General features: G+C 37.0%; 1 protein-coding gene across 1 annotated transcript in view; it reads right to left on the bottom strand.

The window, feature by feature from the left end:
- Window positions 1-777: 777 nt before the first annotated feature.
- Window positions 778-25,615, bottom strand: part of COG3 (component of oligomeric golgi complex 3) — a 31,108-nt gene continuing 6,270 nt past the window's right edge. The window contains exons 7-23 of the mRNA XM_027649195.1: window positions 25,458-25,583; window positions 23,140-23,220; window positions 22,889-22,932; window positions 22,559-22,685; window positions 21,978-22,069; window positions 19,329-19,468; window positions 17,941-18,101; window positions 15,575-15,680; window positions 13,698-13,822; window positions 11,983-12,072; window positions 10,011-10,131; window positions 7,623-7,711; window positions 7,394-7,528; window positions 6,127-6,202; window positions 4,667-4,794; window positions 3,977-4,075; window positions 778-2,748 (exon numbers count right to left, since the gene is read on the bottom strand). Of these exons, the coding sequence (XP_027504996.1) occupies window positions 2,719-2,748; window positions 3,977-4,075; window positions 4,667-4,794; window positions 6,127-6,202; window positions 7,394-7,528; window positions 7,623-7,711; window positions 10,011-10,131; window positions 11,983-12,072; window positions 13,698-13,822; window positions 15,575-15,680; window positions 17,941-18,101; window positions 19,329-19,468; window positions 21,978-22,069; window positions 22,559-22,685; window positions 22,889-22,932; window positions 23,140-23,220; window positions 25,458-25,583 (1,770 nt within the window). The 3' untranslated portion in view covers window positions 778-2,718. The remainder of the gene's footprint in view (window positions 2,749-3,976; window positions 4,076-4,666; window positions 4,795-6,126; window positions 6,203-7,393; window positions 7,529-7,622; window positions 7,712-10,010; window positions 10,132-11,982; window positions 12,073-13,697; window positions 13,823-15,574; window positions 15,681-17,940; window positions 18,102-19,328; window positions 19,469-21,977; window positions 22,070-22,558; window positions 22,686-22,888; window positions 22,933-23,139; window positions 23,221-25,457; window positions 25,584-25,615) is intronic.

The following is a 25,615-nucleotide window of genomic DNA, read 5'->3' on the forward strand; positions in this document are numbered from 1 at the left end:
GTTGCTTCAGCAGCACAGACGTTTCCATTTCCCCTTTTCGTACCCACATCACTTTGTCAATACCAAACATGCCGTTTTGCTTGAAAAACACATGCCACGGTGTAAGGTTATGCCTCAGGCATCACTGTTGTACAAAAAGAAGGGTGGATGCCCGGCCAGCTGCTTTGGCATTCACCTCATTTATGAGATGCAATCCAAAGGGCCAAAGCTCTTTAGGAGGCTCCAAGCCTCTAGGAAGCTTGTCACATATCACTGCCTCACACCTGTCAGACAGAAGCTGACTTCCACAGGAGGGTTTCTACTTAGGTTAGTTCATTCAAATGATGTTGTCAAAGACAGAGGGTGAAGGGAAGCTTCATGATGACATTACAGAAGACAAACCACAAGTCTCTGGATGATACAATACCAAGGGCCAGAAGAACACTGTGGCAATGAGGAACTATGGGAAGTGAGTAGCCAGGTAAGAACAGTTATCAAATACAGTAATACTTGTGTTTTCTGCCACCAGTTCCCAAGCTTTCTCTTAGTAAAAGCCAATAGCTAAAATATGTTTTTGTATTACAGTTGTGGTTTCTTCCCCTGAACAAAATTGTAAGGAAAGAGACCAATCAGTCACACAAGATTGCTTGTCAGTAAAGAAAATATAAATTTACTTTTATTATAACCATAAAGAGGCATTAATTTAACAATTAGCTGTATATTCAGCACTCAGGTATGTATGTGTGCCAAATAAACCCAGTTCTCTTACTGCTAAAAAAAGAACGCTTCTCAGCAATACACTTGCCTGTGCTTACAGGATGTTTATTGTCTCTGTATTACAGTTATCTTGACAGACAGACCTCAGGATACAGAATAAAGTTTTACTCTTGGACCAAAATAGGAGGCAACATTTTTATTTAAAAAAATTAAAAACAGCAAGTTTCTAGTCAGATAATATAAAGCATCTTAAATTAATCTTTTGAAAGTATTTACACTATTTGTAAACGTAAATATCTGAAACTGTACATGTTTAAACAAATGTTCACTTAGCAAACAGGCTGTATAAACTGATTGCTCTTCTAATCTTTCCACCAGCTGTCTGGGTACTCCAAGAGAGAAAAAGATCCCAACCACAAAAGTGACTACTGCCATGGTTTAGCCTTCATGTCTTTTCTGTACAATGTCTGTATCAAGTCAGTCATAAGTCTGTACAGTGACCATGCAGTCCTTCTGAAAAACTTCATAAAAAACAAATATACATATATTACAATGCACTGGACATTATTTTACAGCCTGTATTTCTACATAAGTAAAAAGAAAGGGCAAGTTTTCTTCCTTGTTAGTTAATTTTTAAGGGGTCATATAAGGTCCTAGGAGTACCATTGATGTACCTCAGCACAACTGCTGCAACACTTCTTGTGGTAGTTTCAAATCCTACCATCTTGTTCTCCATTCATGTAACTTGTAATAGGAAAATTATTAAATCAAAATACCACCAATGTGCCTGGAAATTTCTTCATATTTAGAAGTACAGAACAGGTTTTATAAATAAATAAAAAATCTGCCGTGTTTCTCACTACATTTCTGTTTTGCAGTGCTGACCAATAAGGATTTACACACTGACACACCCTGAAGCTGCTTGAAGTGTTTCAATCTATTAATGCCCAGGCGTTTAGCATTCAGCTTTCTGCACTACTGACCAATAAATGCACACTGAACAGCGTGCATTGTTTAACAGGTATCAAGCACCTATCCTCTGTTTACAATGCTGATTTGACAGCCTTGCATATTCAATTTCAGGCATCCCCACTCCCCCTTACTCCATGGCACAAAGGCTGTGCAAGTTCCAGTCTCGGATCCTGCTTTAAACAATATGAAACCACCATTTGATCTTGGGAAAGGCAAAAATCCAACTCTACCCTAAAACTAAGTACCTGAAAACCTCAATGCTAAGCTTTGCTGTAAAGCATGTGAAAGCACGCAGTTCCCTAGAAACAACAGAACTTATATTGCACAGCTTTCTATTGCAAATTCCAAGGATCTGAGTCCCTTTACGGAGGAAGGTGAGACCCTTTACAGAGGAAGGTTAGTGAAACTTCAGGTCAGACCTCACAGTTCCCAACCACAACAGTATAAGAAAAACAGCACATCCAGTGTTTCAAGAAACACTTCACATGTGGGAAATAAAAAGTTTTCCCAACTAAGAACCTCTGAATTATGTTCAAGCACACGGTGGATTACGAGGATTTTCATGGCAGTTAAAGAAAAACTCAGGGCATGCCTGCTTAAGTCAAATTGTCATACCAATGTGCTTATCTCCCAAGTCTTGCAGATATCTCTTACTGCTCTCATTTGATTCCCTGCACTTTATTTCCAGAGCGTCTTTGAAAGTGCGACTTTCCATTGCATACATCAGCTTATTAAGGGAAAGCAAAAACGGTTTTTTCATTAAAAAGCAAAAAACAAGAGGCTTCAACTTTGAAAACATCTGGATAAGGCAGTAGCTGAGCTTCCATAAGAGTGATCAGCAAAGGCTTTTTTGTTTTGTTTTCTTCTGCCCAATTCTCAAGCCTATGAACAGAAAAACCTTGGGGTTTTTTTCTTTTTTTTCCCTTAGAAGTTTTGATGCAGACTGGACTGCACAGTGGGATCCTTCGTCTACTTCAAGTAAATGTCTTTGTGTTTCCTTCACTGCCTGGCATTCAGCTGAAGCTTATTTCAAGCAGTCTCATTGCTGGGTTACTTAGACATCGATAATAATAAGTTCACCTGAAAGACAAAGGGAAAGTCTATGTTAGACAGAACAGCTAAGTTTCAGAACTGATGTGTTATATTTTAATCTTTAAACAGGATTGCTAGGAAGCACATTAGTCAGGAGAAGACAGCTACAAAACAACCAGCCAAAATTTCCAGTCAAGTGCCTACTCGTAGGTTTTTTAAAATGCAGTTGTTGACCATACTGACTACTTTATTTCACCAGTCACAAGCTACTGTGTCAAATTTTCTAAGATGACTTCATGTGTTGTCAAGAAATTCCAAAAAACAGGCACACTGGCAAAAAATGGTAACATTCATCTCAGATATCTGAAATACATTTGGGATCCTATGCAATACTTGTTTCCTACAGATTACAATATGGTTTCCCATCCAATTCAGTTTGTAGGATAAGTGATCCTAAGGTTTAACAGATAAACGATTAGAGGAAGCCATCTCCTCTAGGATAACCCCACCTCCTTATGGTGCATCAGTCCCACTCTGTGCTCCAAGACAGTTATCACACATTCCTGTGGCCACATTCACTGCAGGAAACATCCTCTAATCCACAAACTAGTTAACCTGTTTCAATATTAGCATCCTGTGATAATCAAGATTCTACCCACTTTCCCTAGACCACTAAGGTCAAAGTGACATTTTCAAAACCTACTTGGTTTCTGCCAGAAAATCCTAACAGAGAGAATTCTTAAATCAAACGATCTCTGAGACTAAAGACTTTTCCTACCACGTAGGGTTACACTTCCATAACAATTGCACATTTTCCCAACGCAATTTACTTGAAATGCACCCTAGTAATTCTTTCTCGTGCTTCCTGAATGCAGAAGTTGCTGCTTTTTATATTTGCCAAAAGCAAGACTGCCTTCAAATGCACAGGCTTTTTTAAGGTGCATTCATTGGCTTTGATATCTCTCTGAAAAGACAATCCCTAGAAACATAAAAACTCTTCTACAATGTTGTACAACTCAGTCCCAGCAACACCAATTATCACTTTGGTAAGAAAATCTATTAGATAGTCTTTAAAAAAAAACCCAAACAAAGCCCTTTTCTAGCTGAGAGTCTAAAGTTCAGATAATGCCCTGAGTTTAATCATCCAGGATTAGGGGGGATAATAAATAAATAAAGATTCTGAACACTGGAAATACTAAAAATGAAAAAAATCAATGTTTAGAAAAGTAATTCACATGAAGGAGCAACTGATAAAACATAAAGTTTCAATATATACCTGTTCCATTGAAGGACAAGCTATGATTTGCAGATCTTCATTACTAAATTCTTCCTTTAACAAAGCATGGAGTTTCTGGAACATTTGCTGAATGTTATTCTTTTAAATGAAAAAAGAAAAAACTCATTATTAAAAAACACAACACTCATCTCAAACATGAACCATAATAAGCACAATGTACATGGAATAGCTACTTATATGACCAGGCAAGGAGAAGTAGTCAAGCTTTAAGAACTTTTCTTCTAAAACAAGTTGTTTTGGGAACAGCTACAAGGAATCCATGTTGGCTGTGAGATAAAAAATTTCAGCCAAGATGTGCTAAACTGAAACACTGAGTCCTAAAGACTTAACCTGGAAGCCTAAAACTCAAGTTTGGTTCTTCTGGTAGTTTATGGTAGGTTTTTCATTAAATCTGTATTATCTTCTCTGCCTCTGGTGCTTCTGCCCAGGCATAACTGACCAAACTGAACTGGTTTGGGCTGGGACAGTGTTAATTTTCTTTACAGTAGCTCATAGGATGCCAAGTGGCAGATGTGCAAAATAAACAGGACCAGTTACTTCCCTGTAGTGTGTGTGTTACATAGGCTGAGTACAACAGAGAGCAGGACAGCTGTTTGGGTTTGGGTTTTTTTTTTAAGCTAAAGATATCATCATGAAACACCTACAGAAAAACATACCAGCAATACTCACCCTGACTGGCTTAAACAAAATTAATTCTGTATCTTTATTGGACAAGTACAAGGACATGCTTCGTAATGTTGACGGCAGCTTTGTTTTTATTGTCTTATAAGTGGAAGAGACCAGATCATTGATCTTTGCTGGAAATAAAAGAAAATATGCTTAATAGGTTAAAATTGAGTTCTGCTAGCTGAAACCTAGACTCCAGAAAATCAACTCCATTTTACTGGGGCTGACCATTACCACAGGTTTGGGTGAAAGAGAGAGAGGAGGCGGCTCAACTGTGCAGTATCAAACCCATCACATGACCACAGCATGCCAGACACTGCAGAAAATGCATCCAACCCATTTCTGCAAGCTACCACATCCTCCTGAGATACCTGAAGTCACAGCCTTCCACTAGCAACAAAGTTCTACACAGGCTTCCCCCCTAGAAAACCTACCTGGAAATAAACAATGGTAGTAAAGAGAATAGAATATCACAAATTCACCTTACTGACCACAGGCCACATCTGCAAGAAGAAATGTCTGCACAGACACCTGGATTTTGAAACAACCAGACAGGAATCCTCTCTCAGACAAGACCTTCTTTCTTTATTGCTAGGAATTTTAATAATTTTACAAAATCATTGCTTAAATGCCAGGGGAAAAATATATTTTGCAGTTTTAAAGTACTGAAGTTAATACCCTCAATTTCTGCCGTATCTAAATTTTTTGCCTAATTCTGCTTCCCAGACAAATGACTCCAAGATACAGCAGAAGCTCTGCTTAGATCTGCTTCTACACACATAATTATCTCCAAACAAACATTAAAAATACTCTTGAAGAAGCAGGAGATATTAAGTAGAAGCTCAAGTTAGACCTTGAGTGTCTGACCCATGGAGCAGCACTGAATTACGTATGAATATGGCTGGATTTGCATCTTAAGAACATGATGCAACAGAAGGTTCCAATGTATGAATTGGAATAATCAGATTTTTGACCCAGAAGCACAACTTTGTAATGTGAAGAGCAAAACAACCCAGGAACATCTAAAACTGTTCCAAATGTTCCTATGAAGCATTCACATTTCAATCCTTAAGAACAGGAAAACAAAGCCAGATTCCATTTTTGCATAGTGACAGGGAAACTGTAAAGAAAGTAGGTACCAAATGTACAGACAATAAAAGCTACAGGGTGGATTCATTCTTTTGTACAAAAGTAAAAGCTTTATCATAATATAATCAAATAATTCCTTAAGCAGATTCCGTATGCAGTTGCAGAAATGCTGTTTACATGCAAGAACAGTCACAGCTTGAGAAATACTCGAGGCATTCATCTACTGCACCAATTAAATACATATTCTAAAGTTTGTCAGTTTTTGATTTAGAGGTGGCTTTAGACATTTAAACTAGCACGCCTCACAGTCCAAGTTATTCTGGCCACTTTTTCAGGTTCCTAATAGTAACATAAATGTAAACCAAAGCAAATACCTGGTTGTGCCCAAGGTTGCTGTGATAGGCTGTAATTGGGACCTCCTTGAGTGGCCATTGTTTTTAAAGCAGCTACCTAAAAAAAGTAAAATCAACAAAATTATGTTTCTTCCAGTTGAATTCACAACAAAGCGACCAAGTGAAAATTGCACAAGTCTCTCAGATACCGTAGTGTACGGAATCTCCCCTGCTCTTTCTCTTCTATGACCTGGCTTAACAACACACAAGGGAAGCAGTGTGACAGAAATGCAATTCAAAATTACAACTGTGATGAATTCTTGAAAGTAAAATTCAAAATGGGATTAAATTTACAAAGACGCTTAGGCACCAAAGGATACAAAACCTCAAAAAAGATTTACATTTAAGCAGCTTAGTCAAACTCCCCAGATTCTCAATGAATCACTGGGATCACTCAGACAATTTATCAGTCTCTCCAGTTACCCATCTATATTTTAGGCATGCCACTGACCCCTACCCCAGCATGACAGGCATCAGTAAATTTAATACTGTAATCTTCCAAATTCTCAAAAATCAGCAGCTGGGATATCTGCTGTCCATGCAATGCTGTAGCCCCAGTTTCTGAGAGGTCATGTCACTTATTCTCAGCACATCAGGATCCACATCACTCTTCATTTTTCAGAATAGATTCTCCTGCATGGTTGTGCTCAACATACCTAGAAATCCTGAGCTCTAGAGCAGGTTCTAGAAAGAGATGTATTGTAAAAAGATATCTTTTTTGTTTCTATCCCCTAAGATGCTTCATCTTTCTGACCAACTTTTATCAGGAATTTCTGTCCCAAGCAGAACTTATAAAGAAAGTCCTGCTCATCAAACACCTCACTGGTGTAAAATACACTGAAAACAGAAAATTTTAACACACTTCATAGCCATACCCTAAGACCTCCCTCAAGAACACACATGACCCAACATCGTTTTTGAAGGCCTACAAATGCAGTCAAGGTAGGAATTTTCCAGCAAACAGAAAAGTTCCTGCCAACCTTCACAAACCTGTTTCAACTCAATGGAACATTAAAGCTTCTTGATCTAAGAGCACAAGGGTTGCTTTTAAAAACAAACTATGTCATGTACCTTTAATGCATTAATCTCAAAAAATGCCTGGAAAATTGTTTTTGGAATTTAAAGGAAAACACATCATCTTCAGCTAATCAGACAGAACTAGCAGCTTCTCCTATACCCAATTTAAATGCTAATTCCCTGGTGCTAACAGTACTTCAGTTAGGTTAACAAACATACAACACATTTGTACCTTTGTCATGAACTCCTCCAGTTGTTCTATAAATTGTTTGGTTTGCTGCTGAATAAACTGCTCACAAGCTGATTTCAGATGACGATCTACATCTTTCTTAGAGTCGATATAATGTTCTCTGATTTCTGGAGTACCCTTGAACAGAGGACAACAATTCTTTTTATTTGCCAGAGATCACCAAACACTTAAATGACACAATTTTTCCTAATGAAATAAGACTCCATATTACCTCCAGTAAGAACTGTATCAAGGCGTTGTTGCTGTTTAGTCTAAAAAATCTTGAAACTGTCTTGGGATTCAGGATTTTAAATGCTGCATCTGTGAATGAGAAAGTCACTCATACCGTACGTCAATGTGATTCATCTCCAGGACTTACAAACTCTAATCATCCAGTCTAAATGATTACAACGGTGACATTAATGATTCCAGTATTGCTAGGAGTGGATGCACAAGTGCACATGCACAGAAGAACACAAAGCTTAATCTTCTATTTTTTAACTGTACCTACGGTAAACCTGAATCCAATAGTTGCACAGTCTAAACAGATAAATACATTACAAGAAACTAACAAGTTACTGATATTAACTGCACTGCTAAGAGGATGTAAAGTGTGCAAGCTCTCCTTGTTACTGTATCTACAAGTGAGAGACTTTTACGTAAGCTATGTAGTTAAGTATTTACAAACAATATGCAGAATTCTGCACAGTTGCCTGGGAAAACCAAGTACAGTTGCATGAAATAACTTAGAACTGGTGCTTTCTTCCTCTGTGCTTAACTGTTTGAGTTAGAACTAAATAACAAAACACCAAGGTTGATAGACACTCATATTTATGTTCTCTACAGAAGTCCCCAGAAGAAAAAGCAACAATGTCTGTAATTAACGCAAGATACTGAAATTACTCCTATAGTGCTAACAGGATGTCGTCAACCTGAAATCTAGTCAAATTGGGAAAAAGAAAATTATCAGTAGTTTCAGTACAGCCTACTGCCCTAGTGTCATTCATTTATCATCCTACACATCCATCTGCTTTTTTATTTTTTTCAAAAGCAATTCTGTGTCCTTCTTGCTGTATAAAACAATGTGAGGGAAACAAGACATAAGAGCTAAAGAAGTGCTGTACAGGGCATTAAATCAAGAGGGAATACCAAATACATAGGCATGTAGGTTTAGCACTGAACTAAGAATCTGCACTCCTTGCAGTTAAGGGAAACCACAGAGAAACATTATTTTTGTTGTCTGAATTATTCCCCAGAAACTTCACAAATTCCAAAGACAGCCCAAGCTCTTGATTAAAAGTCTATAAGCCAGTAAGTGAGAAAGTCCCTTTTCCCACTGCATATTTCAGTTATATGAACCTTACATTTATACTACTTCAAAAAAAATTGGGTGAAAGCATGACTTTTACATTAAGCAGTATTCCTTTGTCTATAAATCCCAAATTAAATCTTAAATCTATGTGCAGAAAGTTTGGCTAGAACACAGTAAACCTGTTAGCCCATTAGCTAATTCGTTATTTTTCTTCTACAACTCATCCCAAATATAAAAGCCCTACTGTTCCATGCTACACCACATTAAGAATTAAGCACAATGTACATCGTTTCAACACCACTGCCACCACCCAATATAAAGAAAGTGTTTTCCATTACTTACCACTACCATCTGCAAAGCATTGGCTGGCACAAAAATTTATTCCATTAAATGAAAATGGAGAACAAACTTGTGTGTCAGCCAGGACAAAACACCAAAAGGATATATTTGCCCTTTAACCTCTAGTCAACTAGAAACTACTCAACAGGTAAGAGGTTTCATTGATGTTCAAGTGCAACAAGTGAAATAGTTAGTGTAAGAATTGCTTGCTTCAGAGTTAAGAGAGCAGCTTATTAGATAGCAGGAGAGAGAAGTTATTTCAGTTGTCTCTTCTGGAATGGAAAGAGAGAAATTTGACATGCTTCCAGTAATTTTTCCCATTATCTTTATAAAATTGGAAAGTGCACAACAGTTCACTTTTGTATTGAGAGCTTTTTTCCTGCATTTTACACAGGAACCATAGTACAATTTCAAAACCATGATCATGGCCACTATTCTTATTTTCACTTCCTAAAACAAACACACTTGCTACATAATACCATTCAACAATACTGTTTACTGAACTTGTAAAAGAAGAAAACCTTTTCAAAACAAAAACCTCACAGAAATGTCTAGGAAATCTTGATTTGTTCTAGGAAAGTTGACTATGTATTGTTAAGTTCACCTGCTAAACAGCAGCAGCAAAAGATATTCCTTTAAAGGGTCAGAAAAGGGAAAAGACATCTCTGTGCAATAGAAATGTTGGTTACTTAGCTGTTCTTAAAAAGGACTGGATAAATAAGTTAGGCCAGCAGCAAAAAGCAGACAAACACATTTCATACAAAAATAAAGAATTTGTTAGATAAATCTTGAATTGTCCTGAGTAAGAGAATGGTTTTGGTTTTTTTTCGGAGAAGCTAAGAACAAAGCAAGAGATTAGAAAAAGCATACAGGTCATTGCAAGTGAACATAAAATAAACCCAGAACTTTTGCTGGCACATTAAGGGAGGACAATCCCACTCCATTCTGTAGCCAGCAACTGTTCAGTACCTCTAGTTTTCTTAAGGTCCAGGGAAATTTCCTTAATGGTGAAATCAGTGTGGAAAGGAGCAATTTGTTCACGAAGAATCAAAAGGTGTTTTATTAAGAAAAGTTGTCCATCAACCTGGGTCTACAGCAGAAGAGAAAGAACATGCATTACATGTAAAAAAATCCCCAAACAATTACATGAAGAGCAAAGTTTCAACATTTCTGCTTTTATTAGTTAACAAGCTTTTTCCATTAGTCTGTAGTGCCATTAACTACGCTCTGGGATCAACAAATCCCACTTCTGTATTATTCCTAATACACTGCACTACAGAAACAGACTTTATTCACATCTCTTAGAAGAATTAGATTATATAGCCATATTACTAAATGTCCCCATTAAGTACAGGTATCCACTATTTGAAAGATACAAACTTATTCTTCTTAAGAGCCAGGAATTATTTAATGTAATTCATGTAATTTATAGTTGAAAAACATAAGGTTCTAAATTTGTTTTAATCACTATGATGACTTAAAAAAAAGACAAACAGCTAATGTTCCTGTAATAACCCTGATTAACTGTGCTATTCTGCAAAGGTCTTACAAGGCATTTTTCTCATGTCATTAAACACAAAACTTAGTTAATTTCTAAGCAGTACAGCAAAGATAGAAAGAATAAAACAAGGCCAAGTTCACACCACCCAGAGGATGTTTTGCACTGCTTGTTATTTTAGCTAAGTGGTTTATAATGCATGCTGGTTTTAATCTTTGAAGTCCATGGCTCATTGAGGTAAAAGGAGGAGGACTCAAGAAATCAAATTTGCTTTTGCAAGCTGGAAGAGAAATTTCCTTGATATAACGTTAAATAAAACAGTAAAGAAGAAATCAGATTTAAACATGCAATTTTAACAAATAAAAATTTCACTAAAAGTAAGTGGTGGAAGGGCTTCTTGAATTGTTTGATTTTGGTTTTTTGGTTTTTTTAATTCTTACATCCACGATTTCACCAGATAATGTTAAATTAACATGCATCAATAACAATGTGGTACAGATCCTAGTTCTGGGCCAACCTATCTAAGGTTCACGGCAGGATAAGTTTCATTCTCCGTAATACTTTTAAGTTAATGCTGAACACAGTGCTGGAATGGATATTTAACTGCAGAATTCTGAATCAATTACTTAGGCAACAGTTATCTGCTCAAACTAAAGGAAACACAGTTTGAATTTCTTTTTAAAGATACTGTTTAACAGGTATTTTTCAAAGGACAGTCAAATACTTCAAAACACCTCTTCACAACTAAAACTTTTCATTACTAAGTATTTACTGCTTATAAAAATCCAACAATTTTAGCCTACTAGGACTTCTTTTTTTTTTTTTTTTTTTAAATTCACTTCCTGGCTGTTAAGAATTATCAAATTAATACAGTATTTGTTTAAAGGAATTGTGACAGGAAAAACTAAAGTTTACTCCAACTACTTAAACTAACACTTTAAGTTAAAACGACTTGTTGAATCTGCATTGAATTCTGAGCAACATAACAGATCAGACCTTGTGATAATATAGCTCTGAGCAAAGAATACTTAGAAAATCTTCCCAGTGAATATAACAGTTAGAAAGATTTTTGAAAATTCAAACAAACAATGAAGGCAGAGAACAAGAGTAACAGACGGTGAAAATAAATATAGGGAGCAGAGTCCTCTAGCAAAAATTTTTCTTTAGACATCACTTCATTGTATTCCCATGAGTTAGAGCAGCCTGTAAACGTGATTGCTACGACCTGTATTTCCCATTTTCAGATAGGCTTGCATGTGAATCATTATCTTTGCTTGGCAATACGTTAACCATAACTAAGAACTGGCAAATCCGTCAGGTCTCTGGGGGCAGAGCAACATGCTTTGACTAAGATTTCAACAGAATTCTGAAAGACTGCTTCATTACTTTAGATACACACAGAGTGGAGGGGAAGGGTTTTGAAAACATACCACAGATTCTGACCTTGTTTTTGCTGATGGAATCAGCAGCTCCCAGCAGCGACTGGATACAGGCAGATAAGGCCTCTTGTGATAATCCCTGAAACACTGCCCTCTGCGGGGAAGAGGAAATCAAACCAACAAAAAAGGTGTTAGCAAAGCTTAGGCAGAATTTAAAGAGTTGCAGTTTGTGAACGATGTGCTTACCAGCATATAAACCTCCAGATCAACAAGCTACAAACATATTGTCTGCATGCAGTAAGACAGGATGGCGTGACACAAAAGGTTGCTACAAGCACTCGGGTTGGATACGGGTGCACTCTCGAGCATGCCCTGCTTACCCTCTAGCTCTGAATCGGCACCCGGGGAGTGACATGGTGAATGACACCTCACGCACTGAGAGCTACCAGCACGAATGATGTTTGCTGGGTAACCTGACCAGACACTTTGTGTGCCAGGGTAACTACCTGTGTTGTGCGTGCAAGGTGTACCCGCAACAGACTCAAGATCATTCGCATGAGTTTAACCTCAAGCAAACTCAAATTACCTCACATTTGCGACAGGTTAGTAAACAAACATGACAGCTGCGATGGCCCAGGTGACACTGAGTAACTCACTAAGCTGTAGCATCTACATCCTATGGCTGAACCAGCTGTAGGAACACAGCTCGCCTCCACCAGCTCTGCAATGCAGTACATGACAGCCCTGACTGCCCCCAGACTTGCCAGTGCCACTCATTCATGACTTCTCCTATCTACAGGGTGCAGGCAAGGGGTACCAGTTCTGCTAAAGTACCTCATGGGAAAAATAAATGATTCTCTGTGCAGACACACTACAAATGAGCCTTGCAAACAACATAAAACCGACCTCATCTCCAAAGGTCTAGCTGACAACAAAGGCAAATACTCATCTATCTTTAATGAGATTGATATTTTAAGCAATAAAGCATTCAGATTTTCCAGTTTCTTTTTAAGCAATAGCATCTTGGTAGCAGTCTCAAATAATACCCATCAAAGGTATTTTGAAATGCACTCTGTATGTATCTAATAAAGATACAAGGCATACAGAAAATTTTCCTCAGAGGCTTATCAGCCTTTTATACTATTAGGTGAGAGACAATAAAACAGATTCTAATGGGCAAGTCTCAAAATATCTGTTAAGTAAACACTGCTTTTGTTTCTGTTAGACATGAAGATTTCTACTGTCTTAAACTATGGAAATGTCCCCTACATTTTGGAACTTGAAAGATGTGCCACAAAAAAAATTTCAGAACATTTCCAAAATATAGAAATAGTAGAGTCACCATTTTTAAGAGCAGAAACATCACCTTGTCTGATGTCCTGCAAAGTACAAAGAAATACATTCACCCAGTAATTTCAGCAATAAAATCATTCTCTGTAATTGACCCAGAACTTTCTATTCTTTCTTGTCCTACTCACTCCTCAACTTTGGTGCAACCAGCATCTTGAACATCAGACAGTGAATTATTTCTATAATAGTAAAAGCAATAGATGTACAAATCAGTGCCATTCTTCTAATTCTACAAGTACAAAATTGTCTTGAAAATGATGACCTACATTTTTCAGTTCTCCTGTTTTACATAAAGATAGCAGCAAAAAGACTAAGAGATAAGGGGCCTGTAATTGTCCATTCCTAATTTATATTAAAATATTTAGACATGGTGCTATACACACTTCATAACTTCACTTAAAAAAAATAGATAAAGAAATTTTTGCATACGTCTATACATCTATACAGTTTGGAGAGACACACTAGAGTCCTTCTGACAGTAGGATACCACATTCCATGCAGATCTGCTGGTGAAATCGTGGTCTGGTGCCTGGGATTAAGGGATTCAGCTGAACCTGTTTAAAAGCAAAATACACACATGAAAAACTTGCTCATCTGTCCTTTCAACCAAAGCAGACTGTAATATCCACTGCACTTATACTGAATATAATAAGTAGTAATATATTGACTATAATAAGCAGTAATAAGACATTTTATTTTACCTAACCAGGTAATTTTTTTTCCTTCTGAGCAGGTCAGTACTAGATTTCTGATGTGAATAGAGCACATGGCTGTAAAAGACATCAATTTGCTCAGCTCAATAACTTTGAAAGAGTTACTTTTACAGGCATGTCTCCAATGACAGGCACTTCCCACTCAGTTGAACAGCTGAAATGATCAATTACTGAAAAAAATGGGTAGAGATCAGAGAATTACAGGAAATGTTCAGGGGAAAAAAACTTCCATTAATTTTACTTTCTACTTTCTGTTCTGCTGGGGATAATCCTACATTGATTAAACAGTTGCAGAAAATACAGGGTCTAAACATCATGTTAATAACTGCAAAAATAATGGCAAAAACCCAATTTTGTCATGAGGTTGTTGCAAACATAAAAAAGTGTTCCTCCTGAATAACTTTCGTAATAATTCTGTATGCTCAAAATGGATTTTCGCAACACCTGACAGACAGAAGTCTGTATTATTTTCATTTTCTCCTTAAATCAAGCTGGGAAACAGTTGAGTCAATAGCATCAGAACTCGGATTTCAATTAGCAACCATTAGAAAAAAGTAAAATGTTTAAAGTTTTACATGATGATGGAAAAAACACTTGTGAAGTGTTTATGTGATCAGTGTGAAAATTGTCTGAAATAATTCAGCAATATCTTTCTACCTTTTGCAACTATAAATTTATTGTCACCTTAATTGGAAAGCCTGTAAGATCTTAGTTGCCAGTTTGAGCTTCCTAGGCTATTTATTAGTCACTTCAACTACTCCTGCAGGCACTGAAATGGGAAGGAGGCACCTTTGAAGGGCAAATAATCCCAATTATCTTAGACACATATCTTCAAGTTACACCTTATAGGTTCCTTCCATTTCCTGAATGCACGAGATTACCAGGACTTGCAAATTCCATACACCTGGCTTGAAGTAAGATGAACTCTTTTCTCAATAGGTTTTGTGGAGTTCAGCCAGAAACAGCCAGAAAGACCCTTGCAGGCCTTCCAAGCCAAAAGCAAGAAAATACCACATAACCAAAAACTATTTGAAAAACAACTGATAAAGAGATGACAAAGATGCTGCTGGTAAAAATGATGTTGTACCATTCTGAACAACAGTTAAAAAAAAAGGAGAAATTCTTAATAGATCTTAGACAATAATTTAAAAATCTGTAACACTCAAATGACTGGCATCAAAACCACCATATTTCATGGAATTTGATTCCAGTGAACTGTAATTTACAGACACATGGGTCACAGAGCACAGCTAAAGCTAAAAGTCAGAAGCATCCCGAAGTACACATCTTGATGGCAGGGCTACTTTGCAATGGAAAACACAAAAGCTCGGTTTCATAAAAAGTATAATAGATGCTGTTGGCTGCAAAAGTAGCTGCTTCACATAATGGACTGCCACCAAAAGAACAAGATTAAGCTGTTTCTCATAAAAAATACAAAGCTAACAACTTTGAGACAAGTTTACCTCTCAAAATCTCTTACGAATTTCTCTAGGAAAATAACCCTTTAAGATACATGCAGGTTTCTCACAAATGGTTCAGGTTAATGTTCACTCCCCACGAGCTTTATGCATTAATCTAAGATGTATTTCATACCAGATTTAACTAAACTGCAGCTCTTGGGATCTTCTAGCTGAACATCTGAAAATGAAGCTTCAGATGGCAGCTTCTTCTGTTCCTCTTTTAAACTCTGTGCAATTTGCTGCAAAGAAAGATACACAATAACATTATAATATTTTTTCTCCTTTATTCAAGCAGCCTTACACTGCTTTGGTTACAACAGAGAAAAGCATACTAAATTGCAAAAGGAGTCAGCTACACTCAGCTCCCAGTGTTTCAAAGACATTTAGAAGAAACAGACAGATGTTTCCAAAACAGCGGCAGAAACACTGAAATGTCAATTAAGATTCACAAAAACAACACAGATCTGTGTAAAGCACTGTTCCTTCCATTTTTCCTTTTTTACTGATCTCTAAATAATAATAACCTATGAAGCTACCTAGAAAGAGAAGCTCAAATTGGGGAACTCAATTCAACATTCACTTGGATTTTATACGGATAATTTTTGTGATGGTTTTATTCCCATAAACGATATGTGCAGATGGCCTGAAAGTACTCTCTAGCTTATTCCCTGCAGGAGTTCAGCCAAAAGTCCTCCTCTAACATTACTCAACATTTCCACACTTCAATATTTTTCACTACTTGGTCTGCTTCAAAGCAACGATAGGCAGCAAGAATGGGCAAAGAACTGCATTAATATTTGAGTAGAACAGCACAAGAAATATTTCTGCCTTGTGCTTTTAACATTTTAATAATTAATTTACTAAGACAGAAGGTCTCTCTGAATAGCAAGGTTTTGAGGTTTAAAAGCAATCAAGTAGCAAAATGAATCTCAAACCAGGCAAAAACTGGAGTCTTATGAGGACATATGAAGAGTAGCATAATTTCTCAATTTGGAATGAACTTTCTAACTGAAGGACCATAGGACCCATGTCGGACAATAAGGCCCCATATGGACCAAGCAGCTGCATTACTTGCCTAAAGAAATTATAGCTAACATGAAGAAGGTCTCACAATAATTTTTCAATCCAATTCTATACACACAATTTTAGCAACACAATAAATAAATAATAAAAGACCCCAAACCAACCAAACAAACCTGTACTCCTAACAGTTACACTGGTAAATCTTCTGATCACTAGTTGTTCTGAATGGAGGGATCCCATTTAATGACATTTTGTGTGGTGGACTTCTCAGTTACTATTTTTGCTCTGTCTTCAAATGCTTATTAGTCCTTAAACTTTCAGTACAAAAGAGCATGTATTCAACAAAGTCACTAGCTTTAGGGTTTGTAAATGCTTTCCTACAACGCCATGCATGTCCCTTGTAATCACCAAAGCATAAACTGTACCATAATAAAAGCTTTAGACATGTATAAAGACAATGTCATAGCAATGTTAAGTTCACTGCCAAGAAGTTCTCTCAAGAACTGAGCACAGTAAGTACAACATTCATTTCTTTCAGCGCACAGCTTTACAGTTATATATATAAAGCTTCTGTGTTTAGATAAGTAATGCTCTGATTCTGAAGTCAAACAACAGCTTCTCTACCAACTGGTCAGCTAGAAATAAGTCCTACAATTTTCTAAGTGCCACCACCTATTCTGGTAGTTAGATGGAAAACAGAATAGAGTAATAAAATCTGGATCTTGCCAGTCCATGTTGGAATTGCCGTTCTCAGTTAACTCAATCCTTTGACAGCTTGGGCCTCTCGTTATAAAGTGAAGGGTAACTGTTACCTGAGGGGGGAATCTTTACTATGCTTTATTGCTTCCATGCAATGCTATCCTTCAGTTGCATATCAAATGCATTTGCTCTAGTCAAAAACTAATTTCAACTTTCTCACTGGCCACTTTTTTATTTCTGTGAGTTAGTTCATTTTGAAATCTTTCATCAATATAGTATTAACTTTTTTAAGTAAGAATAATTAGTTTGATCCATTTAAACAGAAACATTGACTCAAAGCTCTTGGAATGACTACAAAAATGGTTAATACTGATAAGAACCTGAAAAAGGCTACTGGAAATTGTTGCTGACATGTTAAATTATCTGAAGTTGCAAGCAAGTCTCCCCTTACACTGCCTGAACAAGCGTGCACAGATGCCTACCAAACACTAGCAGACCAGTACTTCTGAAAACAAACTTGCAGCTGTGACTGTCTAAAGCTACTCTTCAACTCCAGCTCAACTAGAAAATACATTGGTAATACCTACTAGTTATTAATGTAAATAAAAAAATTTAGGGTCATAATTTAATCAGCAGGTGCCAATTTGATAATGCTAGTAATACTAAATACACCTAGGAACTGGAAAACCCTAGCTGCAAAGCAGCATACTGCAGAACTGTGTACACTGCACATAAAAAGAAAACCAGTCAAGGACAATAAAAAAGCTGATGCTATACCTCCATCATTTCCAACTTGTCAGGATAAGCGAGATCGCCCGGAGCAGGTTTGTAGCCTATGATATCAGTCTGAATGTAAATGTGTGTCCTATAGACAAGACGCTCTTGTACATCTTCTAACATCTGCTTGACACCAGCTGCAAATGCACCCAGTTGTTCAGCTGACAAAGGTGAAGAAAGGCACAAATTTGTTAATTACAAAACCAGCTAATAGAAACAAAACTCTGAAGTATCACGTATAGAAATGTCAAAAACCTGCTTGCTGCAGATGAAGTCAGACTATTTTTGGAACAGCAGCATCCAGACAAATTTGTGACAAACAAGGAATTACTGAACTCCATGATGCAGTTCCTTTAGCTCCCCAAATTTTCATTAGACTGTGAAAATTCAACCTCACGCTGATTACATCAAAGGCCTTCTCAGAATTAAGCATTCTAATTATTTGAGATGTGGGTATACTAACTGGCATTTCAGTGAGAAAAACAAAGCAAGGTGTCTTTGGTTCTATCACAGCCAATGCCTGTGGTGTGACTGTTGGGAGTTGATAACTCTTCTACCTACCAGAACAGATAATTCAAAGCAGTTCACATACAACTTAAGAATTATTGTAGAAGCCCAAATTTAAGCAGTATGAAGACAGTTCTTAAGATTAGCCAAAAGATTATGCCAGCAAGTTTTTCCTCGTTCCCAACAGTGTTACAATTATACTTTCAGGAAAGTAAGCAGTTCTTCATGATTATTGGCACAGCTTCAGCAACACTGTGTGATATATCAGTATGATTTCTGTTTATTGCCAGGTGCAAATTTAAGACTGTGAAAGGTTTCCATTATGCACTGGTCATATTAATACCAGGTAAGGTCACGCCTATGAGACTTTAAGCTCTGAACACGTACACAGCTCCAAAATCTATACCTGCTACTTAACTCCTCTGCTGAAGTTACAATTTCTACCCCAGGAAACATGACATCAAGGAAAATTTAAAAACAAATCAGTTTGCATTCCTTTGTTTTATCATCATTATGCAGAAAGCTCTGCATGGATGATGGATTAGCAGGGCCAAGCAAAGCAATTCATTAGTTTGAAAAGTTAATTTAAATCAATTCTGCATATGCACTGGGTGGATGCTTCCTTGCATTTGTACAATCTAGAGCAAACAGGACTAACATCAGTATAATAATTTAAATGATGCTATACAGACTCCCTAAATACAGACCTTTATTACAAATGAAAAAATATAATTCATTTCACATAAACATGTCAAAGATGAGGTAATGTTAAGATACACTAGAAAGAAAAAAACATCTAGGAATTTTTTTGCCAATGCAATTAAGTAATTTTATCAGTTAAGAAGACACTTAAAAACAGTCAGCTTCCATCTGTGAGTTACCATTGTTCTGTACATGATCTTCAAGCATCTCATTTTTGAGAATCCCGCAGAGTTCAGAAAGCGTCTCCAAGTGAATGACATGGATGATCATTGGCCTCAGGACATCGTACAATGAAAGACACAACTTTTCCAAGAGTTCACTATGAAGTAAAAATAAAACAATACAAAATACTTTCAGGACCCCCCAATACCAAAACAAAATTTTATCACAAGCACGGACTATTTTGTGGCAAAGATTTTTGAAAGGAGGGCGAGAAAACAAAGCAACACAGTGCCATAGAAGATTTTAGAAAGGACTGTTTAAAACACGAACCCATTATTTTCTACAAAGTCTTTTAAAATACACAGGATAACAACTGCTTAAAAATGGTGATACGTATTTTAATTAATTTTAAAATAAAATTAAAAAAAACCAAATAGACAAATAAAACCCCCCCCACACCAACCAACAACTCAACCTGTCACAAAGGGAAGATACTGCAAACTGGTTTACTTTGCTTCTGTGTGAATAAATGCTCCTGCTGAGCTCAGAATCCTAAGCCCAATTTCCCCTTGAGAAAAGATTCATCAGATTCCAAGCACTCAATAGTTTATCAGAACCAGGAGGACATGAAAAAGGGATGCAGGAGGAGAGCTTGGTAATGTTTTCTGTAACAACTACCAACCAGTACACACACTTTCAATCTAATGGAAGTTATGATATCAGTGCAATATGAAACATCAGAAATCCCACTTTATTTTTTTTCTTTCATGTCCAAAGTGATGCATCTCTTGGTTAAAAAACAAGTAGCACCCACTCTAGACATTTTTGCTATTCTCAATGCTCCCTTCACTAATCACAGATTATGCAATAATGCAATTGGCAGTGGCTGAAAATTCAAGTAAATCCCCAGTTAGATTTGCAAATATAAACATCAAGAGCATTTAAATGTGTGATAAAGATGTTGACTTTATTTAACTTTTTTTTTTAATTCACAAAGAATGTCTGTCAATAGGACAAGGACACTTCTGTTCCTCTCAGAGAGGGAACAAAAACGCTCACAAAAGAATACTCACAGAAGAAACATTTTGAATGTCTCTTCCTTTGCATCCCATAGCATTACAAGCAACTTGGTAAAACAGTAACTCTCCATGTTAAAAGCAGAAATAAAGGAGAAAGTTTCACCAGCCTTATTATTAAATACAACACTCAATCTCAGATCTCTAGTCTTGGCTAGATTTTTGGTAAACTCTTATCTGTATACAGACACCTGGCTGTTATGTTTTCAGAGCACCTCAAAACTTCCGAAAAAAACAAGGAGGCTATTTGTTATGCTAAGTGAAACCTAATTAAGTAGTTACTATTTGAAATGTTTTTCTTAAAGTACTTTAGAAGTAGGCAAAAAAGGGAAAACAAGTTCTTAGGAAATGAGGTAACTACTTTCCACCAAGATTCAAAAATAATCAGAAGTCTGTTCTCGTACAGCACTAGTGATGAAATTTCTGTCTGAACATTTTACACTAATTTCAATTAGGGATATTTACTCCAGGATTTGGACTGAGAGAGCTAAACTCTCAAGCCAGTTTAGTTAGGTCAACTCAACTTCTGAGCATGTCCCACATGAGACTAATTTCTCAGGAAAGACTGGTACTACTCTGGCATTGAGGCTTATCTCTAGTGAGGCTTTATGTGGTTTGGTTTTCCTTTACCTTTAGAGGATGGGTAGGGTAATGGGAAATATTTTTTCCAGGTTACACACTTATTCAACTCAAACTGCACTCAATTTAAGACATTATAACACTCAAAACCAGTGTCTTGGTTATATTAATAGAAATACATTATTTATTAAATTCACAGTAAGGGAACATGACCAACACAGATTTCAAAATTAAGTATCATTATTAAAAAATACCAGCAAATTGCAGAAGGGGTGTAATCTATTCAATTGCTCTAATATTGCAGGTGTGTTGTAAAAAAACTTACAATACTTTTATAATGCAATTACTATGTGTAGCAACAACCTATCCCTCTTCTAGATCTAGGCAGAGCAGACACAGATACTGCTCTAGTCAGGTATTCACTACCCAGCCTTCAATTCAGCCCATACACAGGCAACATGCAAATACTCTCTGACAGTAAGGGCAGCTCACTAACTAAATCCTTGATGAAAAATAGCTGGAGTTCATCAGCTTAAATTTTGCACTGAAGCAAATAAAAGCACTTCTGCAACTGGCTGTGCAAACCATTGGCACAGAGGATGTACAAAAAAAGCTGAGAGCTGTAGCACCGTTAACTTCCATAGCTATTTTCAAAGTAGCTGAGTGTCTTTATCTCTTTCAGACCATCTACAGAGCACTTGCACAGATTATTTATGGAGAGTGTAAACTATTAGCTTTGCTTGAAGAAAAAGGAAACAAACTTCTGATGCATAAAGTGAATTAAGTTGGGTTTTTTCCTTGCTGGTTCTTACCAAACCACTGCAACACAGCCCTATCTGCCATATAATATTCTCTGCCATATTCACAGATTTCACAGAATACTCTGAGTTGGAAGGGATCCACAAGGATCATCAAGTCCAGCTCTTCAGTGAATGGTCCATACAAGGATCAATCACAGCATTCTAAATAAATACCACATGTAGTAAAACAAAACCAGCATGTACCACCTACTCCAGTTTTGGTGTTGGTTTTGTGAAGAACTCATTGTAAAGCTGGTGTTCATCCTGGCATACATGGACCATAAAGGCACAACCACTTCGTACCTGTATTCACAGAAATACCAATACTTGATTAATAAATTATTTTTCTTGCATCAGTATTACAAGAGATATTACACATACTATAACTATATATCACATATTATTATTATAATAGCTATGATTAAATTGAAGTTTTGTAAGATTCAAAATTAATGAGATGAACTCTAAAACTACGGACTGAAAAGATGCTACAAGACAAATAAAAGCTCACTGTACAACTTCTGTCCCTTTTTGTTTCTGAAATGTAAGTACCCACATTTTATGCCTTTTTTTTTAATCCTCCCCCCTTTGTGAGGTTTGTAACAGGATGGAGTTTGTACAGAAACAAACCATGTATTGCTTGAAAATATTAGTAAAATTTTAATGATTCAAAACCACAGACAACAGCAACAATTTTGCATGTAAATGACTGAATTAAATAAGTACATTTTACTTGGGGTAGAGGTGATTAAAATATAACAAAAACCACTAACACAAGACTACTTTACCTACCAGAGCACAATGATCTCTGTTGTTCTGACTGGTTAGTTCTGTAACAGTGCTAGCGATACTTGGACCAAGCAAGAGCTCCCTCTGGTCAAGGTAACATTGATGGATTTCATTGAGAACTTGTTGATACCTGTCCAAGAAATTAGAACAGTAGATGCATCCTGAAGATCATTTTCTGGTACACATAAAATGAATTCTAATACCCTCTTTGAAGTCTACATAATTTTGATTTTTGAAACTTTCTTTTAAATGAATATTGTGTTAAACAGTACTTAAAAGTAAATATTTTCCAAACTTAAAATTGTTGAAGACAAATTATGTAGACATACTCACTCTGGCATTTTTTCAGATCTTTGCTCTACTTGTTCAATTAGAGTCTACTCAAAAAAAAAAGGAAAAAGTATTATTAGTACATTATTTTTCTGTAATAATTGGAAAACTGCATGCAGTATTTTTCCATGGACAAATTATACAATCTTTGGATATTCACACTCGCACAATATGCAATCCTAGCATTCGCACTAATAAATTCTAGCTCCATTTTCATAAGTTCCTTTTCAAAAGTTAGTTACCAGCCTACTTACTCTGACTTTGGGAGCAGCTGCTCTGAATTTTACATAAAATAGCGTGAAGGCATTGTCAGAATTTGGCACAGCTGAAGGATCCTGAAAGAAGAAATGAGTAATTGGTTAGACAGCAAACTACTATATTTGGCTTCTAGTATATAATGGCCAAGATAATTAGGCTCTAAAACAGGGTCTTGGTTCTTTATGCTTATACTGCCAGTGGAACAGCTCTTTGCCACCTCCCACCAAGAAAGGCATGCTGGCTTCAGAACTCAAAGTCAGATGGAAGAACAAAACCCAAAACAAAAGTTTCAACCAACAGCCTCTACAGCAAAAGTAACATTTTCAGTAATTATGATATTCTCCACTAGAGACAACAATTGTCTCTGGACCTGCCACAGTAGCACTAATTGTTGGTCCTTACTCTGTAGTACTACAGTGGAACAGAATTTCCCTTTTACCTCCCAGTCCCAGGGCAGAGAAGCTAAGTTTCAGCTTGCATTCAAGCTCCAACTAGAATATCAAGTGTTGAGGCAGCTCCCTGCAGGTCCCCAGCTCAGCTGGGCAGAGCTTGAACTTAGACAAATTTTAGCACTAATGAAGCAGAGCAGAGACCCAATTTAGCCACTAAAGAAGAAGTGTTCTTCCCCTAATCCCTACTGATGACATAGAGAAAAGCACACGGCTGCCTTTTGAAACATGGTGGGGACGGGAAAATGCTTCCACCTTTCCCACCTCCTACTGTCATCCCTGCGAGCAACCTGAGCACCCATTTACAAACACAGACCAAAATCCCCAAACACTCACGTGTGAGTAACAACAAAGAACATCCAGATCTCATCAGTCCCTTTCCAGTCCTGACAAGGCCTCTTGTTTTGTTGCAACACGAAATCTCAACTAAAAACCAGTTTCAGTACTGCACTTCTAGCAGAAGCAGGCACTAGATGCTTCAGAGAAATATGCAGAACATCCACAAAATCCCTATCTATGTGGGAAGAAAGAGGTGATCTGACTCCTACAAGAGATATCCTTCCTGACTTAAAACTCCTAAGCGGCAATTCAAATCCAGAAATCCAGTTACACGTTTCTTTCTGTAAACATGCTTCTTATGAGAGATGTTCAATTCTCTTTAAATTCAGCTCAGTCACAGCAATCCATTGGCATCAAACCAAGCTGTGATACCTTTTTTCATAATAAAACCTAGTTTTGTACCAAACATGAAAGATGTTCAATGCTCGTTAACAAAGATCTTCACTCCAGGAGTATTCTTTCGCAAGTTTGCATGAACACTGTCTAAAATCCCCTTCTTCCAGGTCTGTCAGTTCTCAATTCTAGCATCTTTCAATGTCACTGGTTATCCCTCAGGACACCAAGTTTGCCTGTAATAGGACTGAGCACAAGGAACACAACAGTTATTTGAAGAATCGAAGTGGGTAGAAAGAGACACTCCTCTCTCCTTTCCCCTCTGCCGAAATATTGTAGTACACAACTACCAACACTTTAATGAGACCAAAAAACCTCCCAACTCACCTTTATGCCTAAATCTCACCGGAGTGAGTGAGAAAATACCTAACTTTTCCCTAGAACACTCTAGTATCACTGTCAACATTTTAAAGCAAAACAAAAGACACTGGCAAAACTAGTAGGAACCTGTCACAGTTGTTCCCTGCAGCTACACAAACCACTGCAGAAAAAAAGAAATATTTAGATAACCAAGAGCACCCAAAAAAATTACTGGAATATAACACTGAAACGGTCATGGCACAAACTCAGAGTTGTGCTTGAACAATTCTCATCCTACAGCACCCAGCTCCTGTATACTTTCTCCAAGTATTCTCTGCAACCTCTCTCTGTCTCCAAAGCAATTCATCTCCAAAACACACCCCCACAGTCCCCAATTTCTCTTGTGCACCCTCCTCATTTGGAAACACAGACATCAACGTGCACTTCAGCTGATTCAGAGCTACAGTGAACAAGCTGGTCCAGGGAAGCAAACTGTCTGGCCACCTGGCTGCTGCTGCTCTAACACAGCCATTTATCCATCCCTGGCCTTCACTAAGGTTACTGCTCACCTACCTCAATTCAGCTACTTCACCTTCAAATTCCATGATCTTTTAATTATTACTATTTTGAAATCTTTTGGATCACCAGGTCTTGGTTATTTTCGGCTGAAAATTGGACAACCTACACAAACACTGTAGCACTGACCTATTTTCACAAAAACCTGTTGACACCTTCCACCCCCCCAAAAAAATTTTAAAACAAGAAGAAAACTGTATAGTGTTACAATACACATTTTAGTACAGCTCAAGTTACCATTCCTGATTCACTCTTACCCTTTTCATTAACTGGCTTGTGAGGTTCTGTAGTGTATTCACAGTGTATGTCTTGATAAGGTGCATAGCTTTAGAAAGGCATTGTTTAAACTTGTTCAAATACACAGGATAGTCTTTAAAATTTGGCTGAAAGAAATGAAACAGTTTTAAATAGAAAC

Source organism: Corapipo altera, unplaced genomic scaffold (genome assembly GCF_003945725.1).
Source record: "Corapipo altera isolate COAL_440 unplaced genomic scaffold, ASM394572v1 0, whole genome shotgun sequence".
Lineage (NCBI taxonomy): Eukaryota > Metazoa > Chordata > Aves > Passeriformes > Pipridae > Corapipo > Corapipo altera.